At 46.0% G+C, this 25,152-nt stretch overlaps 1 protein-coding gene across 1 annotated transcript in view; it reads left to right on the forward strand.

Annotated features, from left to right (window-relative positions):
* Atac2 (Ada2a-containing complex component 2) overlaps positions 1-25,152 on the forward strand; it is a 40,032-nt gene that overhangs the window by 2,818 nt on the left and 12,062 nt on the right. The window contains exons 3-13 of the mRNA XM_065456220.1: positions 2,309-2,443; positions 3,415-3,560; positions 8,446-8,609; positions 10,007-10,140; positions 11,921-12,027; positions 12,914-13,066; positions 14,271-14,484; positions 15,375-15,495; positions 16,519-16,605; positions 23,262-23,312; positions 24,744-24,859. Coding sequence (XP_065312292.1) covers positions 2,309-2,443; positions 3,415-3,560; positions 8,446-8,609; positions 10,007-10,140; positions 11,921-12,027; positions 12,914-13,066; positions 14,271-14,484; positions 15,375-15,495; positions 16,519-16,605; positions 23,262-23,312; positions 24,744-24,859 — 1,428 coding nt within the window. The remainder of the gene's footprint in view (positions 1-2,308; positions 2,444-3,414; positions 3,561-8,445; positions 8,610-10,006; positions 10,141-11,920; positions 12,028-12,913; positions 13,067-14,270; positions 14,485-15,374; positions 15,496-16,518; positions 16,606-23,261; positions 23,313-24,743; positions 24,860-25,152) is intronic.

The raw sequence follows: 25,152 nt of genomic DNA on the forward strand, positions 1-25,152 counted from the left end.
TTGCCCTGCCATAGTGGTACTCTGGAGCGCATGAAGAATGTAGGAGTGCGTGGCACCTTTGCTCCGTCCCTATATTGCTTGCAATAATTCGTGGGAAGTTACGAAGGCACATACAGAATGCCCCAGTGGCAACAAACATATTCCACAGTCACACACCATTTGCACGAGCAGTAGCCATGTCCACAAGAAAGACAGCTAGCTCACAGTGTGTGCATACAGTAGTATAGAGAACTTTGACCCTCACCTAAAGAGCCCTCTCACCGTCAGTCCTCCCCGCGAAGCGTGAACTGCACAGTGTCCATTGCCACAAAGAAACGTCACTAAAGGCCAAGGGTAAACCCTCCACAGGCATAGATATAGCTTTTATCTTTTGAACAGAGACCAATGAAGGCACACATTTGGATCCTAAAAAGTACAGAGAAAGAGAATCTGCAAGTATAACTGGCTGGTGCATGTGCCATAAACCCGCATACAGTGAAATCTCACTCGAGTGAACTTCGAGGGACCCAAGAAAATAGCTCACTAAACTGAATATTCACTAGAATATCAAAAGCATGGGGCACAGCAGACATCGAGTCAAAAGTGTGAAATGCAATTTATGGAGTTATGTACACCCATGAGCAAAACTATACGGACCGGGGATTGTGTGATAAAACTGATTTTCGCCTCTGCCCGTGAGTGCAACTTGAAACTAAAGACTGCAGTCCAAACTAGACGTGGTGAATTTTCCAGTGCACTCGTCTTTTTTCATTTATGCCTGTTAATTACGAAGAAATTCTGTTTTTTCAGCGACCCTATGGTCTGTATACCTTTGTTCACGGGTGTACATCAGTACATACGAAATGTGTAAAAGTTACTTTGCTGCCTATCTCATCTTGAAAAAAAAAAATCTAATTTTCATTTGCACTGGTGCTCTTAAAGCACAAGAAGTAACAAAGCTGTCCAGAGAGTCTATGTTCTTGTGCAATTCCTCTGGCACAGCTTGTTGCTGAGACACGAAGTCTCGCAACATTCCACAGCATCCTACAGCCTCAGCTAGAATTACAGGATTTGAAGCTGCCTCGGCCATTGCGTTTTCCTCGTCGCGCTCTCCTTCTTCGGGACGAGAACTGGAGACAATTTCCAGACCTAATAGTTCAGCACAGGTAACCAGCTCAGTGCACATAGCCGCCGCTGGAGGGGCAATATGGGAGTGGCCGGTATCGGCTACGCCAGCGCTGCAGAGCACAAAGCTTCATTGAACTGATCTTAAAAAATGAGCCCGGGTCCACTGATCAAGTTCGCTCAAGGAAAATTCAGAAATTAGTTTAACTGAAAGATTTTTGCATTAAATGCGTAAAAAAACTGCCAGGGATGTTCTAAAAGCTTGTTATTCTGAAATATTCGTTAAATCGACGTTCGTACAATTGAGAGTTTACTGTATAACACAAGGTTTTGCTCCAGGTTCAAAGTTGTTAAGGGTCAAATTTTGTTTTATGTGTGTGCTCACATTGTATGACCAAATACCAGTGGCAAGTACAGATTCCCCTCGTGTTGTTTCATGATCCCAACATACAACACTGGTGTCCTCACATGGTACTGACTTGCACACAACAGAAAACATTTCTTAAACAATTCTCAACGCAACCCGCAGCAGTGGCTGACTAGTTATGGCATTTTCCACTGCGCTGCATGCCTGCTTAGCTTTATCTGTACAAACCTGCCCCTTTCATAGCCCACTGCTGTGTCTCGAGGGCTGCAGGTGATTGAAGCTCAGGAATGAAGCCACGGGTTCATTTCCCGGCTGTTGCAACTGCGTTCTAATGAGGGCAGAATTGTGAGAACGCTCATACACTTGGTTAAGAGTGCGTGTTCACGAACACCGGGTGGTGAAGATTCATCTGGAATCCTGCAATACATTGTCCACTGCATTGTACCTGTAGCAATGGCTGTGCTAGCACAGCCAGTGCTGCGTACGCAATGTATGTGTGATTGAGAACGCATGGACACAAGCCATCAAATCTGATGAAAGAGTTCTGTGCTATCACCCTGGAATAAAATGTTAATAGGAAGAAATAAAGTAATACCTAGAAGTTGCTAGGGGCGTTATCACGCTGCCAACAGGCTCTAAGCATGCTCTAGACCTGAAACTAACAAAGTGAAGACTAATGGCACAAGTGTCGCTTGCAGATGCAGAGGGGGAAAAAGAACCTTCTAGTTTGCTTTCTTGAGTTTACGTTTCATTCCGTTCTGGCAGAACTTGCTCAGGCGGTAACATGACGATTGCTTTTGGTTAGAGTGACCTCTCACCACTGACATGTGACTGCAGGATCCAGGTCATCATGCTCACCCTCTACAACCTCCACGTCACTGGCGCCAGCGGAAAGCTTGGCTACTTCCGCTGGCGGGAGCACATTTGCAACTTCATTGACCGGCACTGGACGATATTCTTTGGAGAATCAAGGTACGCAGAAGACTTAGGTGATAAAAAAAGTTAGGCTTTCTTCCTTTTTCCTGTCCCATTTAAAGGTTACTGTACTGAATGCGCTTTGTGTGATATGTGCTACAGCCCTCTTTCTTGTACTTTAGTTATTTGTGGTGTCATTCTGTCAGACATAATGATACTTAGTGGCACAGTTGTGCAAACATACGAGCGCTTACTACATAAGAAGACCTGAAGGTTCAAAGCGAGCACAACTGACATTTTGGCTCCTGCACAGCAGCCTTTTTCACAAAATCTTTGTGGAGGAGTTAATCTTTTAAGTAGCATTCCACCTGTAATGTTCTAAAGCCAGCTAGTCTGACAAATTGGTGTAAACTTGTGCAAGTAGCTTTGAAAAGGCAAATAAAGATAACTTCACCAGCTCCTGTCTTGTGCATCCGGGTGCTTGACACAATATATCAGGGCCCATATTTCCGGTTGACCACTGCTGAGAATATCACTTTCAGTCCAGGTTAACTGGCTATGCCAGGGAAAGTGCTTATAACTAAAGGAATGGCACACATGCCATCAGCCTTGCTTTCACACCACATAGTTCTCACATGACATTGACATGACATGACATTGACAGAATGCTTCTTGTCCATGTGAGACATTACATTGGACATTTGTGCAAATGTAGAAGTGCAAATGTAGAAGTGATCAGTCAAGCATATGGCTTCGGCTTGCATGTGACAAGCACTTGTTTCTCGGTATGTTAGCGCTGAGACATTTTAGACAGTGCTGAATAACGACCACAACCACGTGCAAACTTGTGAAGGGGGCAGGGGTCATCATTCTGTCTAAAAAGTTATTAAGGTAGCATGCCAGTGCAAAATTAGAAACTAACACAAATACACATAGCATGTTATTTTCTGTCTGGCACACTCAGGTAGCTTTTCATTTAATGTTTTACAATGTTCACTAACTCTTGGGCAACATAAATGGCCCCACAGGAAGCGGACAGCTACATTTCGCGGCACAGTCGCTGGAGTGCTGTCATCTGGTTGTCCACTCCTGTTTCGTTCCGGATCAGCCGAACTTGGAGAAAGTGGATGGTGGACACTGACCTCAATGAAGCCCCCATCGCCTGCTGATTTTGGTAACACATCAGTTTTCCAGGGGACAGTATTTCCTTGGTGGCAATAGCATGCACTGCAAGGTTCTTCACACATGCACACTTGTGGCTCAAATTTTAGGGTCGATTGTAGAGGGCTTTTTGAGATGCCCTGATAACTTAAGGTATTCATGTGTGCAAGGTAAAGAGCTTTTCTGCCGTTTATCGTACACTTCCCCTGCCTAACAAGAAGTAAAAGAAAGAACGCTCTTCAGAACTGCATATTCCATACTGCTGTCGACAAATGAAACCTGAGAAAGAAAATTCAAACTACAACAGTGGAATCAAACAATGGTGCTTGATGTAGACTCATTAGAGTGTTCATTCAATCAGAACATCAGCTTGCAACACACTGTTCTTTGTCGGAAAAAAGTTGCACCTCCGTGCAAAATTCATCAACACATACCCTCTTTTGTTACATTTGCATTTGAATGATCTTTCTCACATGTCATTCGTAACTCACTGCAGTGGCTAGGGCATTCTATTGCTCAGCACGAGAACAATGCTAATTCGATTCCCAGCCACATTCCAATGGGGGCTGAATGCAAGAACACTTGGGAGGAGGAGGAAAAACATTTATTGAAAAAAAAAGCAGGTGTCCTTCTGCTTGTGTGGGGAGGCGCCCTCAGTCCAGGGCTCCTGCTGCTCTTGCTCTCCCGGGAACGCCGCACCAGTTGCTGCTGGTCACGAGGCTCCGAGCTAGTCAGCACAGCTTCTCACTACTTGGGCATCAGGTTGGGTGCTTGTGGGGCTGCCTTTACGTTGGGGCACCCCCATGTGGTGTGGTTTAGGGAGGCGTAGTCGTTACAAAGGGGACATTTGTACCAGTATAGTGTAGGATGTATTTCGTGTAGTCTGCTTAAATGGGGGTATGTGTTAGTTTGTAATTGTTGTCATGCTACAGCATCTGCGCACGAGAGGATCTTGTGTGGAGGTGGATATTGTCGTCTCTCCAATCTGTGGTGTTGTAATGTGGCATTGTATTGGGTGCCAAGCTTTGGGTGCGCATCCAAACAGCCGCGGCAGCTGACATTGTCACCCGAAAGTTGGGCGCAGTCACGAATCAGTTGAGCGTCTGCTCTTCGCTGCTTTTGTTTGCCCCGCTGGTGTGCCTCTCGTGACGTCACATGAAGAGACTCGCTCAGCTGCTCAACCAGGTCCCAGTTTCATTTTTGCATTTTCTTGCTTATTTAAAATTAATGTCAGACTTGCAAAACAATTCTACTATCAGGCGCATTTCAGGGGGGTCTTGGGAACCTAAATATTTCATTACCTTGACATGGTAAAAAAAATCATCGGAGTTGCCCTTTAAATGGGCCCTGAACCGCCTTTTATCGAAGTCTAGAAATGCTCTTGACGTTAAATTAGACTATTTCAGAAATACTATGCCGCAAAAGGTACAGTAGACTTCCTTTAAGACAAACTGAACCATGAAAATTTTTTCGTCTTATCAGAAGAATTGGCAACATTACCAGGTGCATCCAAACATCTTACTTCAATACGATAAATGCAAAAGACTTAGAACGGGGGAAAAATGAGGAAAGGGTTTAATTTTGCTGAACTTCATAGAAACCTGTTTTCAAGTGGTACTCTTGCTTAATTTCATCCAGTCCATGATGGATGTTTGGCACTTCTGTGCTGATTGGCAAGCAGCCACAAACGATGTCATCTCACCTAATGACATTTAAAGTCCTTCCATGACTTCATGCTGCTGAAAAAAGTTCACTAGGGAGTTAAAGCAGGCATCTGCCATCTCACAGGTTATCGGTACAGGCTCCGAGCACACGGCAAAGCAATGCAACCCAGAGGAAAGTCTCGGTGACGTCAAGCGAATTGGACAAGAAGAAAAGAGGTGAAGCGTCGTGGAGCAGGAAGGTAGGAGGAAGTGCGTTGGGTTGACCTACTTTGGCAGTTGCTACAGGTTTCGTTTGCGATACGGGCGTATCGGGTTCGTATTGGGATAACATCATCCTCGCGCGCCATGCGCTGTGTGTGCGCATGAAAGCTAGTGACGGTGAGCGCTGACGATGGCGGCTCTATCTCGCCTACGCTAAGGAGGAAAGAGGGAAGGGGGAGCACGCCATCTTCCTTCATGCGCATGACACCGGGAATGAAGGAGGGTGTTGTACTTCGGTCGCGTGGGCTTTATCTTGAACGCGATCTGCTTTGGAAGCACAGTCTAGGTGGGCTGATGGCTCATAGCTTTGCATGCGCTGTGTTTTCGCTGCTCAGCTTGTGTTGAAGCAATATAGAGCGCGAGATTCACTTTGCTCTCTGCTGCTGCAAAACGCCAGCATTTTGAAAGCGAGCGTCTGCGGTCAGAGTGTGATGTGTTAGTTTAGTGAGTAGGAAAATGTTTGTGCAAGGGGCGTTTTACTCCGCCAGCAGCTGCATATGGCATGGCCGCGTGAGCCCCATCTTGAATACGATCTGCGATGCGGACAGTCTAGGCGCACCGAGCACTGATAGCTTTGTATCGCGTGCGTGTCATCCGCCTTCATGAAGTGAAACGTCACTGTCTCTCAACGCGATAGCATTAAGGAGCCCGCGTTGCAGAAAATCCTACGTCGGCCTCCCACGTTGGACGTCGGTCCTGCAAAAAGATTTTCTAACCATCCATACCCAGGCCCTCCGTGTGACGCAAGGAATTTACTGAACTAATTGAATTTCTCAAGATAAAATACGTGGAAAAATCGTAAACTATGACTTACACACAACCTACATACATGATAGCTGTCAGATTGTAATTTGACTATACGAGAAAACGATTTTGTTACATAAAAACTCAAGGAAACCCCTTCATACACATAAACTGGCCGCGGCGTCCTCCATTTTATGCATGCCGGTGCGATGGGTGTCTTGGGGGCCCGGAGTGGTGTGCCCGGTTCCTTGCAATACCTCCAGCTGGCGCTTGCCTCCACCGCATCGCGGCCTACGCAAGAGGCTGTGTTTCTACCACAAAGCTCACCTTCGTGCATAGCATTTGCGGCCAGCGTTTCCCGATAAACTCTGTGGTTTCATAAGCTCCAGTTGCCAGGAAGCGTGAAAAGCAGTCAGGGATCTTTGAATGCTATTGGATTCCACTCTTAAAGACGAAGCTTAAGCGTCCTCCAAATTTTTTGTTTCCTCCTCTGTCCATGGGCGCTGTGCGCCGCAAGCCTCTAGTAGGGTGCCTTGATGCGCGCGCCCCTGGGCATGGCGCATCGAGGCACCCTAGCCTCAGGGATCGGAAGCGGTGGTAGTCACTCCGAATGTTCGTCCTAACCGAAGAGCACATCTGAGTCAGTTCGTCTTGAGCATTCTTATTTTTCTTGCATTGAATCTATGGAAAACAAAGTGAACATTCCCATGTTGTTCGTTATATGTGAGAATTCGTCTTAAACGAGTCCGTCTTAACAAGTGTTCACTGTACTTCAATGTAAATATTCAGCAGAAGCAGAGTTATTGGCAATCAAACATCACGTTAGCGGTGCTTCCGTTCCTTCTTCAATTACTTGCACTGCAAAGGCTATGGCAGAGCAGGACGTGCCCACAATGCTCCGCCTACTGAGCATCACCGTGGCACACAGTTCAAATTTGGTTTTAATGTTCACATAGATGCCACTATTTCTCATTTTTGCACTTACGACACACCAAACGCCTCTCAGTGAGCTGCAGTGCACTCGGCCAGTGGACTCATTGCCAGTGCATATGCAACTGCAGTGCGTATGCAACTGCAGTGCATATGCAACTGCAGCGCGTATGCAACTGCAGTGCATATGCAACTGCAGTGCGTATGCAACTGCAGCGCGTAAGCACAGCATTTGCTTTGTGCACGACAGGGCTTGAGTGCCCACTCGCCCTCGTATGCTCCAGCCTGGCTGTGCTAGGTGGTGCAGACTGGCTTTGTCCTGCGCCAGCTTGACCGAAGGATGGTAGCCACATAATACTTGCACCTTTTGAAGTACTGTCAATAGCTCAATACGAAGCAAATTCTGCCAAGGCGTCTAACCAGGAGGGGCCAGGAGTGAGCATGCACTGGCAAGAGTGCGTGTAGTCTGACAAGTTTCGCGTGGTTATAGGCTAGTTGAGTGTTCAAAACTAGTCGCAATTAAGCAGACCCGACAGCTACGGCACTAATAGCAGGGTCGCCGAAGTTTAGTTCCTTCACAGGGGGCCGCGGCCGAGCATTAGCAGACCATAGTCGGCTTGTTCCGGAATGTGTAATTATTATCGAAATTCGAAAGAAAGGTTTTGCTTGCAGCCTGTTTATTAAACTGCATCAATAAATATACACAGTAACAGTAGGCATAAGCAAACTGGCGCACTGATCCAAACACCCTTCTTTATTGATGTTAGCTATTGGCCGATAGCAGCTGCATCTTGGCTGAGATGTTCACAGCAGCGTATACTATCTGTGGACTGTTTTTTCACCAAGCCCAAGGGGTGGTTCAGGACCCCTTTAAGGCCATCCAACAAAATTTCATTAGTTCACAATAGTACAACGATTAGAATTATCGCCAGAACTTCATCCAGCAGTGGGCATAAAACAGGATGACGATGAAGAGGAGCAGGAGGACATAAACGAGTACCATACCCCATAGATGTCATTGTCGTTACTCTAGAATTGTGTTCTGTCAACGTGCTGTTTAGGTGAAGTCAACTGTGTGTCACTAAAAATTTGAAGTACCTAGCTCCTATATATTTTTTTGTTTTTTCTCAATTCCCCGAGAAAAAATCCTCTGTGTTGAAAATGAGCTCGGGCCTACGGCCTTACGAACTTATGAACTCGGAACTTATGAACTCGGCCTTACGGTGTTCCTTTCAGCCCATGATGCCGCATTCAGACATGAATCAATTTATCATACTAATTCAATTTGCTTCATTTCAGAGGGCCCTAACACATTGCTGGCAAAGTGCCGAAAGGCAAAGATGAATCCTGCAGCAGCGGTAGATGAGAATCCACCAGTTTTGGATGGCCCTCGCCGCCGTACTGTTGCAAACTCCCTGCAGGCAGCCATAAACCTCAAGGAGAAGCGGTCCCTACTCACCAAGGTTAGAAAAGAAAAATGACTGGGAGAGCGAGGCGCACTAATTCATTGGTGAGGGATTGCTCAGAACTGTTCATAGCAATATGCACACGTGTTATTGTTGGCCAATTGGAAGTTGCCTGCAGTTCTTTCTGAAGGTATTGCTCCCTCCATAGTATGACTAAACTGAAATGAATGGAACAAACCTGGGCTAGAGGCCCAAACCACTAACAAAAATGCAGGAATGTGTTTGCACACTTTCGAGGTCTGTACATTTTCACTTTTTCAGATAGCCACATCTAGTGCAGTTGAGTGCGAGGTATAAAAACATTCAAAGGCAACCTCGTCACGTAATGACATTTGCAATGCATCCAGCACCTCTACCTCTTTGAAATCCTACTGCTTAGATCACGTGCGGCTATTATTAGTCATTGAGAAGAAGGGAAACAGAGGGGCTCAATTTTTTGTTAATCACGACCAGATAAAGCCGAGGAAAGCATAGAGGTAAGTAGCTGTCATTGATGTTGAAATGTAGATTATAATGAAAAATAAATAGAAATTAAAGTGGAGGGAAAGATAACTTGTTGCCGGTGGGGACAGTACGCACAACCTTCACATGGCACGTGCAATGCATTACCAATTGTGCTACAGCGACGGCCATCAATACGTCCACCAACTTGGGTATTTATGTGTGCTAGATCTAGCCCTGGGAGTGTTAGCTAGTGCCACTGAGAGCCATGGCAGGTGGATGTGGAACATACTAACTTTAGTAATCATAATAGTATGTCTTATAAACACTTACAAACATTCGTATTTGCTAAGTGTGATCCTTTTGCATGTGAGATGCATGTGGTAGAGTTTCTACAAATTTGAAAATGTATGTGCCGGTACTCCTGCGATCTTGTGTATCTCAGAGGAATTGGATACTTTAGCCATTCAACAGCTTTCCAAAAGCATAGTCATACACAGCTTATACAGGTGAAGTGCTACTAAGAGAATCTGTGTTCTCTTGTAACAAATTCATGATGCACAACCAGGCAACTGGCATCATGAACTCAACATTTAATACTGCAGTAATATTTTTAATGTTCTATTCAAGCACGGTTCAAACATATCCGACATTTTTATGTACTATCCTGTAAAAGTGGTGACTAACTGGGTGCATGCTTCTCAAAATTTCGCTTTTCATCTGAACCTAGATACACAACTTATGCGGTTGGCATTGAGTCACAGTACTATTAATTTATTGATGACTCACTTAAATGCTGTAAAATAATGGTTTAGGTGAACTCTAAAGTGCAAGCATTTAGGTTCAGCATTGTGGCATTTTCGTTTGAGTTGAGAAATATTTTTGGGAGAAAAAGCCTCCAGGCAGAAAAATGTGATGCATATTTTATCTTCATTGAGTCTTTTCTCACACAGCCTGCAGCAGACTCATCAAACTCAAGCACTCCCGAGAAGGTTTGCATCAAGACGGAGCCTGTAGACTCGTACGATGACACAACAGGTTCATCGTTCGACATGCACGACAGCCTGATGACACCCGAGGACTTCCAGTAATATTTTTTAGACTTTCATATGTCATGCATTTTCTTTGCAAGCTCGTTTGTGGCAGCTTGTAGTTGGGTTTTTTTGTTGTTGTCGTTTTCCACTTTTCTAAAACTATGTATGATAACCTTTATATGCAAATTTTAATATGGTTTTGAAAGTGACTGCATGTGGGTAACTCCTTGAAAAGCATTCATGTGAGATGGCTCCTCCACAGTGGAATGTTTTGTTGAGACAAGCCTACTTCAGTGATTGTTTTTTTCTTTCACAGCCAATTTGTACAAAGAATGTTACCATGACTACAGTAAGCATCATTAATATTAAATACTGTATATCATTGTGCCATGACCACACTTCAAAATGCAGGTGTAATTATTTTTAAGAAGTATTCCAGAAATTACTATTCGTGCATAGGCTACACATCCCTTCCTAGGCATCAGCCGCAGCCCTGCAACATGAACACGTGCAGTGCTATCGTCTCGCACTATCGACATTGTGAATAGAGGTTATCACGCTGTATATGGCGCTTGTCTTGTGTCTGTTCGTTGCTTTTACAGTTGATAATCATTGGGAAGCACATCATCTTGGAGCACTGATGTCCTCCCAAAAGTCGTGTAATACCCCTGACACACGGGCACTCTAAAGTCCTTTAGGTAAGGGGACATCTACCGGAAAGGCGTTCAAGTGCAGTGACACACGACAAAGGAGTATCTTCTTTACCACAAAGTTCCTTTTCGGGAAAAAAGATCATGCAACTACTTTTCGAGTGGAAAAGGAGTTACTCTCGCACACAGCGTGCACAACTCGTCAATAGAAGGAAACCTGCCACACAACTACGGTGCCCATAGGTATTTCTTTTACCTTGCGAAAATGTTTTAATTGTTAGCGGTAATACAATTTGTCAAATAGTGAAGATTTCCTCTAGCTATACTCTCATACGCTCGCATAACGTCGCTAGTGCCGCCCTGTTGAATTCCGGCAGTGTCGTCGTCATTTGCTGCGCGCATGTGATGTGTTCACGTCGCGAGATGGAGACTGCACAATCAGCGCCCGCAGGAAATACCAAGAAAAAACCACAGTTGTTGGAATAACATATTGAATAAAACGCGTTACGCCTGCGCGCAGAATGTAAGGGACGACATAGACATGAAAAAGGACGACAGAAACGTGGGCATCACCAGAATAAACAGCACGCACAGCAAAACACCGGCTGCACATAGTTGCTAGACCAAGTTAAATGGCTGCTAACAACGCAAAAAGTCGAATAAAATAAACGACTATAAGTATTATTAGCCATCAACAATGAAAAAAATATATTTTTAGGTTCTACAGTAGCTAAGTGTAATTAAATACGCAGCTTTTTAAGAATGTTTTCTCTCTTGTGGCTTTAACAGCCAGCGCTATTTTTCTTGCGGCGTTCATCTGAAGAACCACCTAAAGAAGTTCAGTGCGGTGCCGTGTGTCATCGGCGCAACTCCTTTCTGCTAAGGGTCCTTCAGAGTAGCAAAAGGGGTTTACTGGAAAGGACTTTAGTTTTGCCCGTGTGTCAGGGGTATAATACCAATTGAGTAAAACCAATTTTAACGCCCTTACTTGTGCAGTGAGCATGTCACGTCTGTGTTATCGGAGCGTTACACGGCGCATTAGTAGTTCCCATGTGCTGCATGCCCACACGTTGTCCTGAGGGTTTACATTTCAAAGCTGTCTGGTTTGATGACACTTGTGCCAAACTGTAGGTGGCCCTATTTAAGATGCTTGCCACCGTTTTTTCCATTTTTCTTTGTGCAGTTGGAGTTCTGACCACGATCTCTTCGGGAGCGACCTATTCCGGCAAGATTTCCTTCATGTACCTGAACCTGCAAGTGATCCTGTGGACATTGTTTCTACGCCTTCTGGTGAGCTTGAAGACAAAAATGCTATTTTCTTGTATTAACTGCAAAAGTAGACAGTTGCATTTTGCTGTATTTTGCTGTTGTGCAAAGTTCTTTAGCTGCAGTTAATTTGCTGGTGGTAAATTATTGTAGCACAACTGTCAGCTGTGTTTGTGTCCGCTCAAACCTAGCCAGATAAATGTTGGTTTACTCAAAATCCTGAATGCTAATTCGTAAATTTTCTGAGGTCACGCGAATTCTTATTCAAATATTTGCTGGATAATTTGAACAGTCGCATTCATCATCTTGGGTTGAACAAGGTTAAGCCTCAGCCTCTAGCCAACATTTCAGCAGGGAAACCTGTCGTCATTACAGCAAGAACAAGTCCCACTCCTGATGAAAATAACTCCCCTTATTAAAATGTTGGCCTCAGTCTAAGTGTGCATTCATACCAGTGATTGACAGGGGTTGCACGACTGACCACAATTGGTGACCGAGGAGTTACTCGTGATGACCAGTGTTCACACCAGCAAGTGCAACCTGCCCGTAACCACGCCGAAATGTGTCGCGATTGATGCTGCTCACGTCAGCTTGCACCACCATCACTACGTAAAATAAGTGTCAACGGATACAGACATCCTTCTCCTTTGTCGTGGGTTAGTTGAGTCATCTTACAGCTGCAGTCGTGCAATTGAAAAATCAAGCAATGAATAACTGACCCTTGACGATTCCTTTTCAATCAAACCAACCATTTGCGACCAACTTGGTTGCCCAGTCTTTGCGAGTTGATAGTGTGAATGAACCCTGAGGTTTCCCTTGGTTTGACTGCTGTTGGCCACTGCCAAGTCTCCACATTCCTACGAACCCCCTGTCTCAGTAGTGTGCATATCATGCACCCATGCTTTCACAGATGGCCTCTTGCCAGTGAAAGTGGAGGTTGAAGATGACGAGATGCTGGACCTGGAAGATTTCAACGTCCAAGAAGCCGCTACCATGGATGCCAGCTACTTTGGCGTGAGGTCTCCCAAGGTTGAAGAGATTGTTGGCATCTTGCAGACCGATGGTGAGTACTAATTTTGGCTCTGGCAGCTCTTGGCGTGTATGACTACATTGCACAACCTGCGTAGTTGCTTCAGATATCTGCTTGGAGTAGTAGTACCGAAAATCTGGCAAGTTGGCATTGCTTTATTCTCGAAACAGCGCGAGAAAATGGAACACGGAGACAAGGCGTCCGCAATACCAGGCAATGTGTGGGTGTGCACCTTAATGAACACAAGGATGCAGTAAAAAAAAAGAAAAGGTAATGTTGCACTTAGGTGCGCATAGCCAAGAATGTGGCTATGTTGCTTTCTTTAACAACAATGTAATATTGTGCAGGCATCACGGTCAAAACATGACGAAATAATTGAGGCTTAACATATAGGCAAAGAAGCTGAGTTATGTGTGGCCGTGGCGGCCACATTTCGAGGGGGGGCAAAATGCGAAAACACCCGTATACTTAGATTCAGGTACACGTTAAAGAACCCCAGGGGTTCGAAATTTCCGGAGTCCTCCACTACGGCGTGCCTCATGATCAGAAAGTGGTTTTGGCACGTTAAACTCCATATTCTTTTTTTTTTTTTTAGTTATGGGTAAGCAAGCCAACTATCACCCTCTGAAAGAAAGAAATGGCTCTAGAAGTATTTTAGCCTTGAAGACACAGTGTTGTGTCTGTTTCTGTTGATGCTTTGTGCATTTGTTTTATTGTCACCAACATTGTGTACCGCCCCATATTATAGGTTACTCTCATCAATAAAAATTCAATTGATAGCCAGTGCCGCCTTGTCTTTTCCGTCTCGACGTGCAGTCTTTTCACACTGTCCCGAGATAAATCTGCGTGGAAGTTGCCTAAATATTTCTTCGGTACTCATGATAGTAAAAAAGCACTGATAGTAGCGAAAAATAATTATTGTACAAGGATATTTCTTTTAACCTAAAGATCGCATTTCAACCTTATGCGTCACAGTTACAGCCAAGCTGAGCTGTACATGTTTGACGAAGGTCTTCCTCGCCTGCTTGCCTGCCTGCACTAGTCCCTTCCATGTGAAAATATTATCATCCCCCCCCCCATTTTTTAGTTTTATGTTTTATAAGCTTTAGGCAACTCTTCTTCTCCTTATACTAAATGAAATGCTACAGTGTAACACAATTCCCAATGCAAGTTTGAAACCTTGTCTTAAAGAAAAGGCTCAGAAACATCCACCGAGACAGCTTCCACACTTTTGCAGGTGAAGTGGCTGCAACTGAAGAGGTTGTGGCAGGCAACATTGATGACGACGACGGATCCGTGGCAAGCATCAAGGAGGAACCAGTGAGCGACTCGGAGAGCTGCTCAACAGAGACATCTCACTCACGTGCATCGGGGACTGCGAGAAAGCACAGGATGGACGAAAGAGGGCGGCAGGCCACCATCAAAGAAGAAGCCTCACCCAAGAAGCCAAAGTAAGTCGGACAGCGCAAGAATAGTACAGTATTAAAATGATGGCTCGAGGCTTATTTGAGGTAATGGTAAATGTGAGGCAGACCAGGCTAAGTGTGGCTCGCAATGGAGGCTCTTCATGCAAAGCTCCATAAGTAAAGTTTCTCTTTGACAGCATGTGGCCGGACCCAGTCCTCAAATTACGTTACCTCCTAAGGTCAGCACTTTTCCCAAAATGTCTCTATTTCTTTACACGACCACACCATGTGATGAACACTTGGAGTTAAAAGTTAACTCATTTGTGCATGCATAGCATTTCCCTTGCAGAAGTGATTACGGTTGGTGGTGGATCATAGCATTGCCACTGCCAAAAGGTGACGACATTATTTCTCATGGAGCATCCTGCTCGGCCTGCATTTAAAAGGATGCGTGCACCTCGGGATAGCTCTTCAGCAAGGAGATCCAGGGAGATGTCAGTGGACTTTTGGTATCAGTTTATTTTCAGGGGTGACTAAAAGGCAAACATTAAAGGGAACTGAAACACTGGTTGAGCACGGTAACAAAACATTTCCGATCTTCAGATGATGCTGTTGTGAATATGCAAATCACAGATTTCAAATCATCAAATCATCAAATGTTGTGAATAGCAAATCACAGTACACTACGTTTCTGGGAATGCCTCTGCAAATTTTCTGTGCCGAGTGGCTACTCGGTCATCGCGGAGATCACAATCAAGAAAGACAATTTTCTTTCTAAACTTAAAATTACCTGCATAGATATGCAAATCATGCATAGATATGCTCACAAAATGGCCAATAGGCAGCAGCCTACAAAGTTCGCCACCAAGTTGAAAGCAAAAGCTAACACAAGCCCAGCAAGTGAGTCGCTGCTGTTTCTGTTATCTGTCGTGCAGGTGTGTCCCCATGAGCATCTATGAGGAGCACCAACTGCTGAGCCAGATAGAGAAGTACGCCCTGAAAGTTCCTCTTCCCCCCGAAGCACAGAGGCTTAGAAGGAAGCTCCTTGTCAGGCAGGTAAGTGTGCAAGAAAACTCCAATTAATTTACTAATACTGCCGGTCCCATCAAGGCTCATAACAGGAAGGACATGTACATGGGTAATGTTAAAACACAAATTATGGGGTTTTACTTGCCAAAACCACAATCCGATTATGAAGCACACCGTAGTGGCGGACACCGGATTAATTTTGACCATCTGTGGTTCTTTAAATTAAAACACGTAACATGTAACATGTCAGTGTGTGCGAATGTAATTACACAAAATAGACAAGCTACTTTCTTCCTATGGAGTGTTTCCTCTGAGGGTTGCCAGCTGATTAAATGCACTATAAACACAAATCCAATGGCCTTTAGTAAGTATATCGATAAATTATAAAACACATGCCACTTTTACTGTCAACAGTGCTCTATTAACCCCACAAAACCCGACAGAAATCCACACTAGGACAGGTTGATTGATCGATTAATCAATTAAAGCTTTAATTAGAACAATTTCTGGCGCCGGCATTGAGCCCCCTCTTGCTAACAGTAAGGAAGGGAAAGAGTACTGACAGCCACCATACATATGCACTGTGCAATTGAAGCAAAATCTATTAACTATTTAGTTTTATTGTTCCTCGTTGTGTGCTCTAGCCAAAAATTAAAGGAGAAATAGCCAAAGGCATCTTACTTTCCTTTGGTGCCTAAACAAAATAGGAGGTGTGGTGCAGAACGAAAACAGGCATCGCCCCCTTCGACTTTTTGACCAAGAGAGCTGACGACTTGATAAATTAAAGCGAGCCTGAACTCATCAAGACACTTGTAAATTTTCTGTGTTGCTGTGTTGTAAATTTCCAGCAAGGCGCGAGCATGGATGATTATGGCAGTATGAAGGGAAAGCTCGCAGGAAAGTTTGAATTCAGAGTAAATGTGAGGGGCGGGGGTGGGGGGGAGTGGCAGCTGGCATTTCTGGTACTCCAGGCAAACAAACAGCCACTAGAATTCTGATATCTCCACTTGTTTTAGTACTTAGTCTTTTTCTTTCTGTATCATTTTTAAGATCAAGCGAGCACGGAATCTTCCAGTTTTTGACCTTGACGCCCTAGTGGGGCAGCTTTCACGTCGGCCAGACAAAGATTTGCAGCAGGTAAGATGTCAAGTAGAGGTGTTATTGCTTCCATGTACCTTTGTACTATGTAAGCCATTTGGAATGGAAACAGTGCAAACAGTGGGACAACGAAGAGACACGGCGCTGTGTCTGTGCCTCTTTCTTGTCCAGTTCTTTGCACTGTCTTCATTTCAAATATACCATGAACCAACTAGCACAACAGCAAACTCTCCTGTATAAGCCTTGTTGACAACATGAGGCATATGCAAAAGGAAGTATTTCATAATTCACTAGATTAAAAAAAAAAAGCTCCAGTTGTCTTTTACCACTTTGCAGGTTTCCGCGGAATTCATTTCGGTAGAGGGCATGTTTTTGTACAGAAACATTCCTTTATTGTGCAACAAACAATGCAGACGGTGAACAGAGTAAAAAGAAACTCGTAGTATGGTTACGACTTTATAACACGAATGTTTAAGTGTTACCTGTGGTGTGGACCAGGCATTTTCGCTCCTGATCTCGAGCTCACTGAATCGCTTGGGGTCTGTATGTCCTGCTTCTTCCTTGACAGTTGAGTGCAAAAGATGGTTTACAACATTCTCGTTTAAACTTCTATGCCCCTCTCTGATGCTCAGCGCTTCCAACCTTCAAAGCATACACTGGCACAGCCAAAGGCGTTATGACAACGACAGCATGAGGACAATGGGATGATGATGATGGAACGACCACTATGGCGTATGACACAAGCGTATTACGACAATGGCTTAAAATCGGCATAATAATTACGACTGAATGATGACAGCATGATTGCGATAAAGTGATGTCGATGGAACGACAAAGGTGGTATGATGAAGACATCGTGACAACATTGAGATGATGATGACTGTATGACAACAATAGTATTGTCATAATATATGGTACGCGGGAGTGCGAAGCCTAAACATATGAATACAGTGCGCCGTGCGGTGGCGAAGAGGACCATCATCATCATCGACACCAATTTGGGAGCGCCGGCAGTGGCGCCTCAAAAAGCATGGCGCGAGAGTGTGGCCCGTGGCTCGTGGCGTGAGCAGTGCGCGAGGTTCGGCGGTCGACGAAAAGCAGCTTCCTCGCTGGGCGTCTGGCCCATAGGAGCTATCGCCGACCGCGCCAATACGCCACACCTGAAACAACACTGTCGCCCGCTGGGAGGTTACCTCGCCCCGCTCTTCCGCTGGGCACTGGTCCAGGAGGGCTGGCGGTCCGGAACCAGGGCACTCGAGCGTTCGGGTGAGCGGCCACAGGGCTACCCCGCCAGCTGTGGACGCGACCCGGTGACTGCGGCCGGCTACCTGAGCGCCGCGAGGCGGTCCGACCCGGCCGTCCAAACCCGGCCGTCCGACCCAGCTGTCCGACCCGGCCGTCCAACCCGGCTGTCCGACCCAGCCGACCGTCCCGGCCGTCCGACCCAGCTGTCCGACCCGGCCGTCCTACACGGCTGTCCGACCCGCCGGCCGACACTGTTGTCCGTCCCCGCTGGCCGGCATCGGTTCAACGAGGTCTAAGACACGGCGACACAAGCTGCCGTCGGAACTGTAGGCCGATCGTAATCCACCGATACATATAGTGCATGTCGCCTATGAGGCATTTTGGGACATTATGACGCGTGTGTGCCGTTATCCGTACTGTGTACGTCAATACATGTCTGATGTGTGTTTTTGCTTTGGCGTGCTGCTTCTCCCTTTGTCTGGAGTGATCCGGCCCCAATAACATCACAAACTGGCGAGCCTGCCAGGATTCACTCGTAAATACAGTGAAAGGGAGCAGTTTCGCTTGAGCGCAGACACACATTAGTAGACGGCACCATGGATTTAGAGAAAATCACGGCTATAGGTCTCCAAATAGGATTGTCAGGCGCAGAACTTCGCAGATGGATTGAGGCCGAACAGGCAAAACAAAGGGACGAGAGAGCTGCGGAGCGAGAGGCAATCAAGGAAGCTGACGAGAGGCAGCGCGAGATCCTCCAGCTAAAGCTGCAGCTTCAGGAAGGAGCTCGTAATATGCCGGCAGCGGCTTCTGAAATTTTGACTGCACCCAGCACCTCCTCGTCATCCCTCAACCCACAGAAGTTACTTCCTTTGTTCGACGAGAAACGCGATGACTTACACGCGTATATACAGCGATTTGAGCGCGTAGCAACAGGACAGGACTGGCCACAAGAAAAATGGGCTCTTGCTTTGAGCATGTGTCTGACTGGGGAAGCGTTAACTGTGATCGGTCGGATGACTGCCACCGATTCATTAGATTACTCGAAGGTAAAGAAAGCTTTGCTACAAAGGTTTCAATTCACGGCTCAAGGCTACCAAGAAAAGTTTCGTAAAGCACAAGCAGTAGAGGGCGAAACTGGAAGACAGTTAGCAGCAAGAATTTCAGCCTATTTTGACCACTGGATTGAGATGGCTAATGTGCCTAAAACATATGAAGGTCTACGAGATCACATGATCTCTGAACAGTTTCTGCGTTGTTGTGAGCCAAAGCTAGTAATTTTCTTGAAGGAGCGAGAGTGCAAATCCCTTGACGAACTTGCTAGCTTGACGGATCGCTTTCTTGAAGCGCAGAACTGGACAAACCTAGGAAAGGGTCCCGATAACACAAAGGATTCTGGTGGAAAAAACATTGAAGCTCCCAGGAAACCGCAACTTATGTGCACCCTTTGTCATCGGTTTGGACATTTGGCTCCTGACTGCCGTGCCCCACCTAAGCGTATGCTGAAGTGTGAGTTGTGCGACAGAACGGGACATACAGCTGGAAATTGCCGAACTCGGTACGGGGACAACAAACCAAGTTCTGCGTGTGCATTCACCGAATCTCGACCAGTCCGGACTCGTCCAGTGAAAGAATCAAAGCATCCAGGAAAGAAGATTCGCCAATCAAGTGACAGCGAGGACAAGAACCCTGGGACTGCTGTAACTTTCCCCATCGACGGGATGCCAATGGTTGAAGGCCGGCTGCTAGGAAGAAGTGTTCGTGTATTACGAGACACCGGTTGTAATACCGCAATTGTAAGACGAGAACTCGTTCCAGAGGGGTATATGACGGCAAGAACGAGCAAAGTTGTTCTTCTGGACGGCTCAACAAGCCACCTACCTGAAGCTGTCGTACAAATGAACACGCCGTACTTTACAGGAGAATTAACCGTGGCATGTATGGACGAGCCCCTCTACGACGTAATTCTGGGAAATCTTCCAGGCGTCAGAGGACCATACGATCCAGACTCTGACTGGAAGCACCCCGCTGCTCCCAACGCTGAGTCGTCGTCGATAGGGATGAAGCGTAATAAGGCGCCTAGGAAGCCTCACCATGTATCGAGCGTGGCTGAAGCAAATATTGAAGAACAAGAACAAGGCAAGATTCGTCCCTTGTGCGTTCCAACGATTGTCTTACGTGATGTAACAAAAGACCAACTCATTGAAGAACAGCGGAAAGACCCGACGCTGAAACATATTTTTGCGAAAGTAAGCAAGTCGTTTAACTCGGGAAAGGGCCACAGCTACAAATTCGTGGAAGAAAAAGGACTGTTGTGTCGCCTTTACCACCGGGCCACTGGCAGAACCTTTAAGCAGGTGGTCATACCAAAAGCATTTAGACATGGCGTATTAGAAGTGGCTCATGAAAACATCATGGCAGGACATAAAGGTATCAGGAGAACAACCGATCGTGTCCTACAGGAATTTTATTGGCCAGATGTGCACAGAGACGTAAAACGCTTCGTGAAGTCGTGCGACAAGTGCCAAAAGACAACCGCTAAAGGGAAAGTACAGGCCGCTCCACTTCCTCGTCAGTGTGTGCTTGTGTGTGCATGCAAGAATACAAGTTCGTTCGGTCCTGAAGTCTTAGAAGCGCCGACACAAGACCCTCCGAAGTCGAGAAAGCGCCGGGGACCAGGCCAGCGGAAACAAGCCCACAGAGGAGAGCGCCAGGCACGTCAACAGAGTGTTGCGTTGGAGTCTCCTTTTGCAGGAGTATTATTTTACTGTTACCCACATAAAAGATTGTGACAATGTCAGAGCAGACTACTTGAGTCGAGTCGCGCGTAATCGCCTGTTTATATATCAAAATGTGATTAGACATTGCGACATCTCAAGTGTTTAGTATTTAGTTGAAAGCGAACAGACTTGTGCGTTCGTTCTTTGACTGGGTACAATGCCCTGTGAACAGTGTGTTGTGTGCTAATATGAACAATCGGACAAACGTGCATGATCATTTTCCTTTTTCTTTTTTTTCATCCCGCGTCCATGTGTTAGAATAGTTGTAAACAACTTTCTCGAAAAGGGGGGTATTGTCATAATATATGGTACGCGGGAGTGCGAAGCCTAAACATATGAATACAGTGCGCCGTGCGGTGGCGAAGAGGACCATCATCATCATCGACACCAATTTGGGAGCGCCGGCAGTGGCGCCTCAAAAAGCATGGCGCGAGAGTGTGGCCCGTGGCTCGTGGCGTGAGCAGTGCGCGAGGTTCGGCGGTCGACGAAAAGCAGCTTCCTCGCTGGGCGTCTGGCCCATAGGAGCTATCGCCGACCGCGCCAATACGCCACACCTGAAACAACACTGTCGCCCGCTGGGAGGTTACCTCGCCCCGCTCTTCCGCTGGGCACTGGTCCAGGAGGGCTGGCGGTCCGGAACCAGGGCACTCGAGCGTTCGGGTGAGCGGCCACAGGGCTACCCCGCCAGCTGTGGACGCGACCCGGTGACTGCGGCCGGCTACCTGAGCGCCGCGAGGCGGTCCGACCCGGCCGTCCAAACCCGGCCGTCCGACCCAGCTGTCCGACCCGGCCGTCCAACCCGGCTGTCCGACCCAGCCGACCGTCCCGGCCGTCCGACCCAGCTGTCCGACCCGGCCGTCCTACACGGCTGTCCGACCCGCCGGCCGACACTGTTGTCCGTCCCCGCTGGCCGGCATCGGTTCAACGAGGTCTAAGACACGGCGACACAAGCTGCCGTCGGAACTGTAGGCCGATCGTAATCCACCGATACATATAGTGCATGTCGCCTATGAGGCATTTTGGGACATTATGACGCGTGTGTGCCGTTATCCGTACTGTGTACGTCAATACATGTCTGATGTGTGTTTTTGCTTTGGCGTGCTGCTTCTCCCTTTGTCTGGAGTGATCCGGCCCCAATAACATCACAAGTATGACAAAGACACACAACGACAACTCTGTGGTGAGAATTGGGAGATGCCGCGGTGATGATGGTGACAGCAAGACGACGATGACACACGCCCATTGGAAAAACTACATACCCAGCAGCACATACCTATGGAAAACGTAGACTGTATTATCTCCTGGATCGGCCCCCACTGCAGACAGCGTGGACGGCACCAACAGCGCAAGACTGAGCAACCAGCTAAGAAAAGCTAAGGCTTTAATGAACGGTGAATGCAGCTACGATAGTACAGAACAAACGAGTACAAAGAACAAAGTAGTAGTGTACATGTACAAGTCACCTGCAGCCACAGTACAGTGGACAAGTCCAAAAAGATACTTAAGTGAACCTGGACTACAGTCGGGGAAAGTAAGAGTTTGCTCACCGTAGCATAACCAAAATGTCTAGTCTGTGTAGAATACGGGAGCTGTACGAGTTTTACCAATGGCGTAGACACTCATGGGGAGATTTTAGCCAGTAAAACAGACTTTCAACCAGTTAGCAACACGCTAGTTGATAGTTTCTGGTGTTAAGAAAAGGTTAATGACAATAAGACAAGTAATTATCTCACAAATTAAGTAAACTTGTTCATGTAGGTAATTCATTTAGGATAAGCATTGAACAACCTTCGTATACCTGTAGCGGCTATAGAAGTTGAGTCAGGTAGTATATACACAGTTTAGTTTCTTGGACTATGGACGCATTGTGAGCTGAAAGAAACCATGACAGGTCTGCCATGAAAGATCACCTGATATCCAGAGAGGTTACACATTTTTTTTTGGCATTGTACATTACAAGGCAATGCAGCTTCAAGACATCACTTGAAAGTGTCTTTGGACAGCGCTTGCTTAAACATGACACGGTAGTGGATGGCTCTGCATTTATTTTTAACCACCTGGTGTTTTACACATGCGACAATCTCCATATGACTCATGACTGACTCACTGACTTATATACTCGTGCTGTGTGCCAGAATGACGTAGCAGTCACTGAGCAACTGTGGTAGGTGGAGCTACTGACGGCATGCAATAGAGCACATAACCATGAACAAAAAGGATGGGGAAAGTGTGGGTGTGCTGGTACTTGAGTTTCGATGTTAGTACAATAGAAGGAGGCTAAGATGACAAAAGACAAACACGTTGCATTCTGTGTTGTGTTTTGTCCTTTTGTCATTGTGTCACTATGAAAATTGTGGAAAAGTCACTTTTGTTACCGCATGCCTGGCAAAGTGAGCTATAACACTCTCTTTTTGCAGCTAAGGTAGGTGCTTAGGGCCGGTGTGACTGCCTGATATAGAGATATGTACAAAAAGAAAAAGACAGCAGAAGTGATTTTTGTCTACTGTGGGCAAGCTTCTTATCCACGGCTTATTTCATCCACAGAATGGTCCCCACTCTTAAACCATGCTGTTTTTAATGAGCCTGGTGCACCGAATTTAGCAAGTCAGGCAGCAGATCATCTGCTGTGTGTGGTGGCAAGATCATTAAATCAGTGTTCTCTCATTGGTACAGGAAGTTCACCAGCCCAGGCGGAACACAAAGGACGTGTTGGACAGATTTCAGGTGAGTGCCGTAATTCACATAACACTCACACTCTTCATCTTCACTTGATATGAGAACAAGAAAACAGTAATGCACTGCAGTAATGCACAGCACTGCACTTACATTGAGGGTGCATGCCGCAAGCTGTTTGATAAATTGTAAAGCTGTACTTGCTTTTCTTTGCATTTGCCTTGCGAGCACTGTGCAACCATGCAGTGTGTCTAATGTTTTGCCAGCTGCTAAAGAATGCAAAGCTAACTGCATTCGGCAACTTTTGTGATCATCGTTAGTGTTTCAAAATTAAGAACTGCAAGCTGGCACAGTGTGCTTAGTGTGTTGTAAAGTTTTGAGACACCAAGTCGGCCCGGTCAGTCTACTACATTCTTGCATGCAAAACAGTGCTAAGACGAGACAACACAGAATGAAGATGCCTAGCCTCATCTTTGCACTCTCGTTGCATTTTCAGGGTTGGGTGGTCTGCTTCCTAAGCATGCACATGCACCTGTCTCTGTGCTGTGCGATTCTTTCCGTGCATTCTGCTTGCTACTGAAGTTGCTCAGTTGATGTTCAGGCCTCTTTATATTGGTTGTGTGCCACAATACAGTGTCTGAGCACTTGTGAGAAAAACGGCAAGCTATGCTAGCTGGGATGGGTTCGCATAAATACAATAGTCCAGAATACGTCATCGAAGTTTGAAAATGTGCAACAGCACTAAAAAAAATGCACACACTGAATAAAGGAGCACAGACACATATTTTTGAAGTTGTAGAAACCCTATATCGCATACTTTTTTTTGCATGTAAAAGGATGCAGTAAACGAGTACGAAGAACGGAAAACGTAAATGCATACTGTTTGAATTTAGTACTAAGTTTTGTTTCGGAATGCTGTGCTTGTGTCACCAAAATTGTCATGACATCATGTAGCGTAAGGCTAGGTATGATACTGCTAACAAATAAGGGAAGAAAAAGTATGGTGCGGGTTTCTTCTCTCTGTGCTCACATTTTGCAGATACAGTGATTACAGAAATGAGATGAGCTCTTGGATTATGACGCATTAACTTCCTATGTACCAAAACTGGTTGATAGAAACAATTATATTAGTAAATTATTTAGAGCACACTGATGCTCGCAGTATTCTTGCTTAGGCTTAGAGAGCTTAGACTTTCACTTTAACACAAAAGCAATTGCAAGTAAAGAGAATTTTGTGCCAGTACTTCTTCAACCTGCAGCTCTGCTTACATGCAGAAAACAAGAAAACTGGGATAAGTTGGTTGTGCTTGCTACATGTGTGCAGGTACACACACTTGCTGCCAGGTAAAGCATTCGAAGGATGGCTGCCACGTGCATTATCTAATGTTCTTATCTCGAACGCCTCGGTTGTTTCTTTGGGTAGCCGCTCTCTATGCTGAAAGGGATCGAGGTGTTGTTTAACCGGCATCTTTCATTGTCTAGGTGACTATAGGAACAGCTCGCATGGCGGGAGTTCCAAATCATGTGTCGTTTGTGACGCGCATACTTGGTCTTGAAGAGGAACAGTTGGAGTGCATAGCCAGCCCGTACACCCAGAGGTAAGCAGTGTAAGATGCAAAAATCGGCACTTGTAACAACCACTCTCTTGATAGCACTTTCCCGTAAGCAAACGAGGCCACTTGTGTAACTTCTCAAAAAGTTCCATCGCCGTGGCTCGCGCTTGTCTCGGCAATACCGCTTGCACAAGTGCAAGCCCTCGTGAGAGCATGTTCGCAGTGTGCTCCCATTTGCCTGCTCAGAAGTGACATTACGCAGTGGCGTTTTGAACACTGCAGGACTACGAAGCTTTTCCGCTCGACTCTCAAGCAGAATTCAAGTACTAGTTGTGTGC

Source organism: Dermacentor albipictus, chromosome 9 (genome assembly GCF_038994185.2).
Source record: "Dermacentor albipictus isolate Rhodes 1998 colony chromosome 9, USDA_Dalb.pri_finalv2, whole genome shotgun sequence".
In the NCBI taxonomy this organism is placed as follows: Eukaryota; Metazoa; Arthropoda; class Arachnida; order Ixodida; family Ixodidae; genus Dermacentor; species Dermacentor albipictus.